Source organism: Thunnus thynnus, chromosome 9 (genome assembly GCF_963924715.1).
Source record: "Thunnus thynnus chromosome 9, fThuThy2.1, whole genome shotgun sequence".
NCBI classification, from domain to species: Eukaryota; Metazoa; Chordata; class Actinopteri; order Scombriformes; family Scombridae; genus Thunnus; species Thunnus thynnus.
Window position 1 is genome coordinate 780,255 of NC_089525.1, and position 12,513 is coordinate 792,767.

At 39.3% G+C, this 12,513-nt stretch overlaps 1 protein-coding gene across 2 annotated transcripts in view; it reads right to left on the reverse strand.

Annotated features, from left to right (window-relative positions):
• ccdc142 (coiled-coil domain containing 142) overlaps positions 1-12,513 on the reverse strand; it is a 36,559-nt gene that overhangs the window by 21,267 nt on the left and 2,779 nt on the right. For both annotated transcript variants that reach the window (XM_067598465.1, XM_067598466.1), the window contains exons 2-7: positions 11,155-11,234; positions 8,940-8,980; positions 6,341-6,386; positions 5,313-5,566; positions 4,523-4,714; positions 42-1,267 (exon numbers count right to left, since the gene is read on the reverse strand). In XM_067598465.1, the coding sequence (XP_067454566.1) occupies positions 42-1,267; positions 4,523-4,714; positions 5,313-5,566; positions 6,341-6,386; positions 8,940-8,980; positions 11,155-11,215 (1,820 nt within the window). In that variant the 5' untranslated portion in view covers positions 11,216-11,234. The remainder of the gene's footprint in view (positions 1-41; positions 1,268-4,522; positions 4,715-5,312; positions 5,567-6,340; positions 6,387-8,939; positions 8,981-11,154; positions 11,235-12,513) is intronic.

Below are 12,513 nucleotides of genomic sequence, written 5' to 3' on the forward strand. Positions count from 1 at the left end.
TTTGATGGTTAACAACAGTGGCTCTACCATCAACACATTACCTGGGAGTGGCTTCTGGCCTGGTTGTTGTTTCCAGCTCAGCCCATTCCTGCTGACTTTCTTCCACATTTTGGTCCTCGTTCAGTTCTGTTCTCAGTCTACTTAACACCATTGAATCAGTGATTGGAGCAGTGGAAATCATCGGGTCAGTCTTTCCATTTTTCGGTAGTACATCTGTTGTTGTTGTGTGTGGAAGCAGTTGTTCAGCTGGTCCCTCTGGTGTAGGTGTATGTGATACCAGTGGAGCCAGCAGGTCATTGGAGGAAACAAGCACCTGAAAAAGTAGCTCTACAGAGGACTGGTCCTGTTGGCAAAACCCGGACAGAGGCAGGGTTGAAAGGTGGTGAGGAGAGGTTGAAGGGGGTGAAACGGTCTGCGATAGTTTACAGTTTTCTAAACTGGTCTGTTTTTCTAGATTTGAGATTTTAAAATTAGAGTTCAAAGCATCCACATTAGTCTGGAATATGTATGTTTGGCACTGGTTGGGGAAGTTACTCCTGGTTTTATGGCTGGTGTGATGAGCAGGTGACTGCAGAGGGGAGTAAGGATTAACAGCGGAGATAAGGTAGGAATGCAGCAGCTGCTCCCAGGTCCACTTAGATCTCAGTGTGATGGTCCCACAGCTGAGCCTGGACACCTGACTGATGGGGTTATCAGAAAATATGTGGGCCTCGTGATGGCTGTGGACATTACAGATGTGATAGCTTTGCTCAGAGGCCCAGTCGAGCAGCTGCTTGGCTGCCATTTCTGCATGATGCACTGCTAAAATCTTCATTAGCTCTTTGACTGAGAAGGCAGCAGGGTGATACCTTCTGCTGTTTGGAAGACTAGAGTCTGGTGTGGAATAACGTGCCTGCTGTAATATCGCAGTCCTCAGCTGGGTGGTGCTGTGCTGTGCTCTCTGCTCCTCGACTGCCTGGTTATACAGGTCTGTACCAGCTAAAATATCCTCCAGCACTTCTCTTGGTACATAGTCTAGTTCAGTCTGGGCTATAGCAGACAGAACATCATGCACATAATGTTCCATCACAACCAATGCCTGCAGGCCCAGTAAGTCCAGAGTCTGTCTGATTTCTAGCAGCAGCGTGGCCTGCTGGATCAGAGCAAGTCTCAGATAGTGGTCAGACTGCACTTTGGAGGACAGGCAAGACCAGTGGTTGAGATGAACCCGGAGCTCCTGACACAGTGAGCCCAGACCGACCCTGAATGAAGAGCAGTTGGATGGGTTCTAGGAAGAAGAGGAGAATGCTTGTGTTTGTGAAAAAGCACCAGGATTATTGGTGGTTAAGTAGTGCTGGCTATCCTTGTTCTGTGAAATGTTTTCACAGTACAGTGGAAACCGCTTATAGTGATCACATCTGTCCATGTCAAATTGATCGCTATAAGTGGATGATTATTTCTCTTTTTCTTTATTTCTCATGCAGATTACCATCTAATTGACAAACACTTGTTGTTTTGCTGCTGCATTTTTTCTGAGAGACTTCTTTTTCCTGTCATGATTTCAATGTGCACGCAGTATCAGCCTCAGGTAACCCGCCCAAAGCAGACGGGTTGTGTGTACAGGCTGTGGGGGTGGGGGCTGCAGCAGCCTGCAGCGGGAAAGTTGAACCAGAATTAGCTTTTGGAGAAAACACAACCCAAAACGCTGTGGTGGCCAACCATAGCCGGCGATCAGACTGATTGAGCTGTAACACTGCCATGAAAGATGACAAATACATCAATACGAAGAGGGGAGGACATTTCTCTTCGTTTGATAACGTTAAAAGTAAAGTTAGGCTTTGCTGACGGCTTCCTGACTCATTTTGAAAAAGACCAGAGAGAGAGAGAGAGAGAGAGAGAGAGAGAGAGAGAGAGAGAGAGAGAGAGAGAGAGAGAGAGAGAGAGAGAGAGAGAGAGAGAGAGAGGGAAGCAGTGGTCAAGTGAACTAGAGAGTGGATGAGGCCAGTGAATGAGAGGAATAAAACGTTATTTTCTGATTGTTTCATCATTTTTTGGTGGTTACAAATAAACACCTACACCCTGCACCTCCATGCGCCACAACGCCTGATAACGGTGCTGCAGCCACTAATTGCATATCATATGTGTATCGTGGGTGTAAGGTAAAAAATATATAATTACCGTAGTTTTAGAAAGCAAAGCAGACTTGATTACTATAAGCAAATGATTTAAACAGCATTTGTATAGGAATGATTTTGTCCCAAGCTTTTTGATCCATATAAGTGGTTGATCACTGTAACCATGATCACTATAAGCAGTTTCCACTGTAATGCTGATAGGATACCTGAGTTTCAGTGCTGATACCAAAATGATACTTTTTCAATAACTTACTTTGAGAAATACAAACATATAAAAACAAAAACACGGCTTCTGCACACCAGAGTCCAGGGTAAAACCTCCTATCTTATCAGCTCATTCTTTATTTCAGTTTTCCACAATAGCTTTAAATAGTTATTAGGTGGAAGGCGTGATGCTCAGTCTTAGATATCCATAGTTTTTTATATTTAAGGATATGGCTGGCCATTTTCTAAATTTTTTATTATCAACAAATCTCACACACAGATCAAAATCAACAATGAACAGATCTACTAACAAGTTTTGTGTGTTTATCTAAAGCCTGATACATCTTATTCCTCTGTGCTGTAGACCTCCATTGTTGTCCAAAAACTACTTGTACTACAACATGTCAATGAGCCACACTGCTGCACTGGGTGACATGTTCCTTCACTTCAGTGTGGGCGCATTAGTTTGTTAGATTAACAACTATTTCCTTTATAACCTACTTATTGACAGAATGCTGACTCGCCAACTTCTGAGTCCTTTCAAACAGCGTGAGCACTACTTTAGGGGAAAAGTGGGTGGATTTTTCACAATAATCATCCCGTGGACCTCATTCAAACATCCTTAGAAAAAGAAGGTATTTGTTTGCAGTGCACATTTCAGCCAGGACTCAGTAGAAAACAAACTGGCTGGGAAACAAGGGCCCTGTTCACACCTGGCATTAACATGTGTCTCCACATGCATCTTGAGTGACCACTTGTGTTCGGATCTCACTGCCCCGCTCTATATGCAAATAAACACAGACATCTTTTCCGTTTGCGAAGACCAAATTCGTTGTTGTTTTTAACTGGTCCGTGCATCCTCCGTCCAAAGCTGTGTTCAACTTGTTTGATAACAGGATAAACAAATATACAATGCATTGTGTCCCCTAACGAAAATCAAATGCCCATCCTATCAATTTACTCTAGCACCCTGTCTGAACATATTCAATTAACATTAGATCGGTCAGGATCTAATATTAATTAATGTTCTGTGTTCTACACACACAGTCCAGGTTCATACAGTGAAATTATTTGGAGTAAAGCAGCCTTCCTCCTGATAAATCCTGAGCTCATTATGTCAAGCAGCACAGTAAAACCTGTAGTTATCAACTTGACAGGACAGAGGAAACTATCCAGCAACGTTTAGCTTCTGAAATATTTTTTTAGACAGACAAGCAAAAAGTTAATGGCTTAATTTCTATTCCAGTTGTCGATTTGATGAGGGAAATGGGTTGGGGAACGAGAAAAACAGGAAAGTGGAGAAGTGGATTATATTTTTTTAATTCACATGAAAAATGGCAAAACAAAATAATGAATTTCTTTATCCTGTTATCAAACAAGTTGAACAGCTTTGGACGGATGGTTCATGCGCTGGGAGGCAGCGATGCACTTTCCGTGCCTAGTCTGCTGGAAAACAGAGGACGTCAGTTGAGCAGGTGGTTCCTTCAATGTGGCCCAGGACACATTGCGTTTACACTCCTAAAAGAATGTGGCCACATGCAGCTCAGACCACCTCCGAATGTGGTCTGAGTGATCAAATCTCAATGTGTCCTCATTGGTGCATTCACACCTGTACTTACAGCTGTCCACTTGTGATTGGATCATCTGAGAAGCCCCACTTGGTGAGCTGCAGCATCCAGAATTCAGTCCAACTAATCTGAGCTGCTGACAGATATCTGATATCCATGAAACTATACCACCATGATTTCATATCATATCATAACATATCTGAGCTAGTCTAATTTAACCTCTGATTGCATGTATAAGTTACATATACCTGAGAGAAGAGAGAAGAAACATGATTCTAAATCAGGTTTCCTGCACCATTAATACTGAATCAAATGACTGTGCAATGTCGAAAAAATGGTGTATTTATGGTGACCTGCCAAAATCATAGTTGTTTTTAGCGTCTTTTAGTTCATTGTTTCAGTTCTTACCACCACACATTTACTGTGCAGCTGAGTTTAGCCACTCTTATCATCCCCCATAGGTAAACTTTTCCATCAAAAAAGCTCTGATAAACCCACTGCATACCACCTGCCTAGCACCAAAAAGCAGACACAGTTAGTGCCTATCTGGTGAGTAATCTGATTAAATGTTCATATCACAAAGATATGCTTTAAGAGGCTTCTAAACTTTGAGAAATTCCTGTAGTTCCACCTTACCTGGTTCAGCAACTGGCTCACTCTGGATATGTATGCTGCTGTTAGGCGAGCCCTCCTGGTGTACTCGTGTATGAAGAGCAGCAGTGATCGCTGCTCCAGGAGCCTCCACAGAGCTCTGTAGTGCCCCTGCAGGAAGGAGGAGGAAGGCAGGAGGAGAACACTGCCCTCTGCTGGGAGGCCTTTAACACAGACCTGATGCAGGAGGAAGAGAGAGGAGGAGGGTCAAAACTATTTAAAAATCAGAACAGTTAACATTATGACACTGCTCCTTCTCATTAACTGCTTACTTTAAAGGTTTACACACACACACACACACACACACACACACCCATCTAACCATACAAGGTAGTTGGCACTCCTCTGTGTCCAACCCATGTCAATACAGCAATTCCTTTCAGATCCTACCTATTACAACACTTAGACTAACATTGTTCACTGAAGTCTTCGTTTATACATTCTGTCAGGTCAGCAATGTCTAATTACCCACTGTGTTGTGTTCTGTATTGTTCACCTACAGTATGTCATGTTGATATAAATACTGCAGAAATACTGAAAAGAAGAACATGACCTGGTTATCTCTTCAATAGAATGACTGCAATATTTAGCTTAAACATCAAATACACATGGGTCACAGAGCAGTTGTCACTGTAAATTGAGTAAGGCTTAATTGAAGTGATGGCAGCGTACCTCCTCATGACAATAATTTCCTCCTTTTTTTAACATTTTCTTTCACTCGTGGTTTTCCTCACACCTGTTAGAATGCAGCTTCCATACAATCCCTCCAACCCACCTGGGGAGACCCCATCTGTGCCCTGCCGACCAGTTGCCACTGTGGTGCCACAGTCAGAAGAGCTTGTTGCAGACGCAGGAGACGTGCAGAGGAACGGGACACCAGGTTGTGAGCAACAACAAAATTTCCCTCTTCCTCTTCCTCATCTTGACTGCGGCCGTGGAACAGCCACTTCAGACTGGGATTAAAGGTGCTTCTGAGTAAAGTCTCGGCCCGCTGCAGGGAACGGGAGATGGAACTCTGTGACCAAGAACCTGGAGGGGCACACATTTAACATTAGCAAGGTGTGGCAGTTTTCAGTGCACTGGAGACACTAAAAGAGACAACTCCTGAACAAGGAAGAGACAAGTCAGAAGGTCAGTTATTTGATTTAGTTTTAAGGAGGGTTTACAGGTTAAATAGCTTTGGATAAATACCTGAAGACGCACACACAGAGAGGGGCAGACAAAACATTACTCAAATATCATGGACATTTTCAGCGTTTAAAAATAAAGCAAAAAGTGACATTCTTTTTACAAGTACATCTTTATGGGTATCTGAACTGAAATGTGTCTATGGCACTGAGGATTGAAAATCATCAATTACTGAAAAATGGCATTAAATATCCAATGGTCCAATTCAAAATCTTGTTGATTCTTTGATCACTTAAATCATATACTTGGAGTTTTAGGTTATATTTTATTTAGACAGAGTAACTATAAAGCTGTGTAGACATCATTTAACATTTGAGGACTTTGGATTCAATGAAAAAGTGTTTTCTTAAAGCAAAGTATTGTGAAAAAGTATCATTAACAAGTTGTCATTCCATGCAGCAGAATTGAAATATTGTCTCTCTCAGGACCAGGGTGTATAAGGTGTACAAAAAACCAGAGTGCAATAAAAGATCTGAGTTTGTACACTGCACTTGAAGCCCTTTTAATAGTCACGCAGAAGCAGCAGCAGCTGAGAGACTGATCAGAGAGTGTGTTTTTAGACACAGTGCTTCCAATGACTGCTTTATCTGCTGCTGTCACATGTTTACATCATACCATTAGTGGTCAGGTCCTCTGTCGCCGTGCAGGAACTGCATCTCCACTGAAAGACAAAGAGGGAAAAATTCGTAAATATGCTATATTGGTTGTATGGGTGTTAATGTGATTATATGTTTGGGCTTGTTTTGTGTGTATATAGGTATAGGCATGTTTCAGAACACATAGTATATCCCTTCTGTCTTTCTTCATTCATCTCTATCTTCATTCATCTCTATTACAACATACCTAGAATATTATTACTATTCTTTCTTATTAATGTGTTCTTTTTTTGTATGCATGTTCTCTTTTGAACCACAATTACTGATATTTTGGATTATTAGAGTTATCAATGTAGCACCTAAAACAACTGAAGCATGATTCACTGGGGGTTGTGAACCCAAATGTGAATTTCTAGATCAAATAACGTCCAATAAAATAAAAAATGCTAGGACTGTTTGTTTGATATACAGCTACAACAAGCACAAAACCTGTCCAGGCAGGTATGTGTGCGTGTGTTTGTGTTAGAAGTGGACAATAAGAGAAATTTACAATATTTTTCAGCCTTGATGAAATGGCTTTATAAAAAGGCATAGAGCCAGACCAATTTTGGGTTTCAGTTTATTCAAACCCAAAATTCAGAATTGTTAGGGACAGAATGATTAATTCCTAGACTTATTTCCATCATTGTCCCAGGTATCTTCACAGACCTTCAAACATTCATCAAGATGAGGAGAGTTCGCTGTCTGTCATGAAGAAATATCACAACACATGCACCAATCATAGACAACCGAATCACAAGTACAAACAATCGATAAAATGTTTTTAGGGTTGTACTCAAGACAAAAGGCAACATAGAATCACGGAACATAACACCTTAAGAGACAACAGCTGTGTGATGCAGTGACATGAAAAACAAGATACCATCATTCTATTCAGGAACTCTGTCTAATAGCTGTTGTTTTGCCTTTGACTTAAAGCTGGAAGGATTTGACTTGTCCTTAATTAAAGTTGGCAATCTATGCCATCCATGTTCCCAGAATACAGGAAAAAATTCTCACCTATCTTTGGTACTGTGACTATGAGTTTCACCCACCTTCCTAAAATTATTTAAAAAGTAGCTAGGAGCACCTCTGTGTAATATCCTCAAAACCATGTCTAATTGAATTTTATCTTATGAAAGATGGATCAACATTGAATAGAATTAAAATACAAATTTAGGGTCAACAAGCTTTGGCTAAAAAGCTGAACACTGTTGCCACATAATGCTGATATAAGAAGTGACCAATCACAGCAAACTGACACCAAGCTCATCTGCGTCCTTGATGTTGTTTCCTGCTTCTTTTCAGACTTTTGTAGAACTGGTTGAATGTTTCCTGATTCCAAAAACACATTGACATTAACTATCAGGGCCCTGTTTTCCTATAACAATCAACCTTAGGAGTTCATCTAAAATGAATGCTTTCATTTTTAAAATGCATTCCCAAAAGTATTTATCACTGCTGTGCAGATGATATTTAATTGTAAATCACGTTTGAGCCACAAAACCCATTTTACACAATTGCCTAAACTCTATTAGAAAACTAGATGGCAGATCATTTCCTACAGCTAAACACTGACAAAACAGCCATTCATCTCCCAGAGATAATGGAACGTCTCATCTCTCTTTCCTCTTCTGTCATGTCTTCCCAACTAAATCTAGGTGTCACTGTGGACCAGACACTGACTTCTGACTAACATGTAAAGGGGAAACATTGTGAAACTCAGGGCCATTGCGTGTCAAGCTGACTTGTACATGATTATTCACACTTTTATTTCATTGTGACTCAACTATTGTGACTCCTACCAAAGCAAAACATCTGTGGATCTCTTAGGCAGTCCAAAATGCTGCTGGTAAGAGTTTGACCAGATCCTCTAAAAGGTCTCATGTGATACCAATTTTGATTTCTCTTCACTGGCTCCCCATCAAATTCAGAATTCAATTCAAGATTCTTTTGGTCACTTATAGAGCTCTGGTTGGTCAGACGTCTTCCTGCATTTGAGAGCTGCTGCAGCCCCACCAGTAAGATCCTCTGATCAGGGTTTCATGGTTGTTCCTCGCTCCCATTGGACTTAAGATCTGTGGACACTTTTAAAAAGCAGCTCTTGACCCACATGTGTAAACTTGCCTTTATGGTGTTTTTACTCTTTATAAGTCTGTAGTTTGTGTTGGTTGCCACATTTTTTCTTGTGAAGCACTTTGTGACATATACATAAACTTACTTACATTTAAGAGGTTTGTGGGAAATGTGTAGTGGTAGTGTACACATTGAAACTAGCTACCAGCTGCTGGAGACCAAGGCAACAATCTGTGCAACTATGCAACCAAATCTATGAGCTTCAAGTTACTAAAAAGCTCTGCAGAGCTGCTGTGTGAGGGCATAATCCTCTCTGTGGTCCTCAATACACAAAACCTCTTTCACATTTCACACAGTCCTGGTGTTAATGTAAAAAAATATTTATTAGCTACGTAAATAATTGCCATTATTAGACAGGTATGGAAACCAATTGATGGATTGGGGTAATAAAGATTGAAATATACATTTGCACTTTTAGGACAAAAAACCCCCAAAAAACTAACCTGCTCCTTTTCTGGGGAGAACGACTCAGAGTTTTCCCAGTCTGAAAGAGAGAGACAAACAAAACCCACACTAATCAGACTGCATCGAAAACTAAACAAAAACAACGTCACACTGGATGAACATGTTCATGCAGATCAGCATGTGTTGCATTTCTCTTGTCCTCTGTGGTGTTGTGTGTTCTTAATGTCTCTCACAGCTTCTAGCCTGTCTCCACTGAAACATTTCAGATCCTGGCAGTGGATATGTTTTGAGACTGATTCATGAAACTCATGAAATGCAGTTAATAAAAGGTTAGAAAATGAAAGGATAGTTCTTAAAATGTCCTCCCACTCCTGTGTGTTTGAACCACAAGCATTTGTTGGTAATTTTCAGAATCAGAATCAGGTTTATTGCAAAGAAGGTTTGCACATACAAGGAATTTGCCTTGGTGTTCTTGTGGTGTGTAGTAGGCAAAAATATATGTGACATATAGGGTATTTATGTGTATTTGCCCACTCAATTGTAACATAATTTTATGTATATGAAATTGATTTTGTATCTTTACAGATACCCCCCATTCAATTTAATGCATTACTGATTTGTGTAAAGGCACAAGAGCAACTGTGGGTTTGCGCTGTTCTTCAGTTGGCAGTTACACATAGAGTAAAGCTACTGAAAACCAGCAAAATCACTGTTTGTTTCCATTTACTCTTGCAGGTGGGTAAATACGAGTGGATGCAACCATCACTAATGCTAACGTAACTCCTCATTTTTACAGTCTAACCTGTGACAACATATTAGCTAAGGTTGTAAGGACTATAACTGTTGGTGGTAGTTGTTGATTTTGTTTAAATATGTTGAATTGTAATTTTATGGGTTAGGCCTATTGTTTGTTGGACGATTGAGCTAAGCTAACTAACATATGCTTAAGTCAGCTGTCACTTGTTGCCATAGCAGCGGAAAACATTCACGTATGGTCTAATGGAATGTAAACAGAGTGCAGAATCAAGCTGCACTGTAAATACAAATAAAATAAATGGTATTTAGCACAGAATGTGTGATTTCAGTAATTAGTAAACCTATAAAAAAAGAGATTAATTTGTAATACCATTGAATTTATTGTAATCTTTGGGTTCGTATATTGTTTTCTATAAAATATACTAGTCATAAGAATTGCATATCATTGAATGAGTTTTAATAGGCTACTTTTTGATATAGAATTAGTCATTTAGAATACTTTATTATGAACCTATTTTATGTTTATTGGAATTCTGATAGTTTATTGATTTTAAATGGAATTGTTTAGAGAATGTATCGTTATTTTTGGGATACTGTGATTTTTATACAATACTGTGATTGTTACCATATATTGTATATTGTTCTAAGCCAGATGAGTTGGCAGTTACACCTAGAGTAAGGCTACTGAAGACCAGCAAAAATTACCATTTGTTTTCATTTATTCTTTCAGAATAAAACCATCCCTCTCTCTTTTTAAAAAAAAAAAAAGTTCATCTTGAGTCCAGTGTGATTCGTGGGTGCAACATATATATAAAATTAGGTATTCCTAAATATATAAAAGAGCAATAATTTACAATAGAAGAGAAATCTAAAATAATATATTAATATAAAAAAAATATAAAAAATATAAGTGAGAGGTGCAGCTACAAGTCTACTTTTAAATATTAAATAGAAGAGAATGAGATGAATGTATAAAATATTGACCAGGAGCAAACAGTATATGCAGTGTTAGTCATGCATTAGCCACCACTGAAGATATTCACTATTCTTTCAAACTGTCTGGCACCCTTTTTGCACTATTTGTGTTCTACTTTGTGTTTTATTTTCTCTGTGGTGTTTTGAATGACTTTTCAATATATTTTGTCATTGTGAAATTGAAAACTGTAAACAAAGTATGAAAAAAAGAACCATGTTCATGAGCCAAAGTCGAATAAAAATATAAAAATTACACTTCTGATTGATTGGGTTTATGGGTTTATGTAGCTTTCTAACAAGCTATACATCAGAATAGGAGAAGCTGAGACTTAAGACACTTGCTGTTATGTTTAAAACGTTTACTGAAGCAGTCTCAAAAGTCAGGGGATAAAGTTACTGTTCCCTCACTGCTCAGATGATGTGGCGGTAAACACCCTTAAATTAAAGCTGAAAGTCAGCACTTTCACCTCACAGTTATTGTTTTAGTTTGTGTGTGTGTGTGTGTGTTTGTGTCTATGTCACCTGCTGTCAGACCAGGCTTTCCACCAGGATCTTTCAGTATCTCTGCGTTGTTGTGATCCATCCCAGACAGTGCAGCTCAACTGTGATCAGACAGCATAGAAATGATTAGTGTATCATGCTGTTTGAAGGAAAACTGCCAGGATGCTTTGAAGGGTGACTCAATAGAGCAAACTGTCATAGCTGGACAAGCTACCTAAAAGATTATCTTTATATTTTAAGCCTTGATGAAATGGCTATACATTAATAAGATGTGTTATTTGTGGTGCATTTCTTTAATTTTATTTATACAGCATTTAAATAATTGACGGCCAATTTCATTTTCACATGACAATTTCGTAGTAGGCCTATGACGGTGAAAAGTGTTTCTTATTTCGCTGATTTCCAGAAGTGCACTTCAGGACAATTTAGAGATACTTGTACATTACTTTTCATTTTATGCTGCTTCAAACTTCTATTTCACTTTCAGAGGGAAATATTGTATTTGCACTTCACAACATTTATCTGGCAGCTATGGTTATTTTGCAGATTCAGATTTTATATTCAAAATATGTAATATATTTATAAAATGTGATGCATTGTTATAGATTAAACTACCTAACACTATATAAAGTGGTTAAAATTAACTTCACCTCAACCAACAGTAAAATGCTAATTGAATGCATTTGAATGCAAGTATTAGTAATAAAAAGCAAACATAAAATACAACCCTCACAGGAGGCTTTTTTCTGCATGAATACTTTTTTTACTGTTTGCGTTTTTTTCGGATGACACTTATGTGCAGTACTTTATGTAAGTACATTTTGAATGTACTACAGATGGGTGACAAATGAAAGGAAAAACCGGTACAGGTCTGAATGCTTGACCCCTACAGTGAGGGGATCCGCTGGCTCTGTTATGCTGTGGGGAGCATTTTGCTGACATGGTTTGGGTCTACTTAGGGAAGGGTCACTGCAAATCAATACAAAGTTGTTCTGAGCGATTACCTTCATCCTATGATGAGACATTTCTATCCTGATGGGAGTGGTCTCCTGCAGGATGACAATGCCCCAATTCACAGGTCACGAGGGGTCACTGAATGGTTTGATGAGTATGAAAATGATGTGAATCATATGCTATGGCCTTCACAGTCACCAGATCTCAACCTAATTGAATACCTAAGGGAGATTTTGTAATGACGTGTTAGACAGCGCTCTCCACCATCATCATCAAAACACCAAATGAAGGAGTATCTTTTTGAAGATTGGTGTTCATCCCTCCAGTAGAATTCCGCTGACTTGTAGAATCAATGCCAAGGCTGAGGAATACCGTTCTTCAAAAAATATTCCCTCATTTGGTGTTTTGCTGATGGTGGTGGAGAGC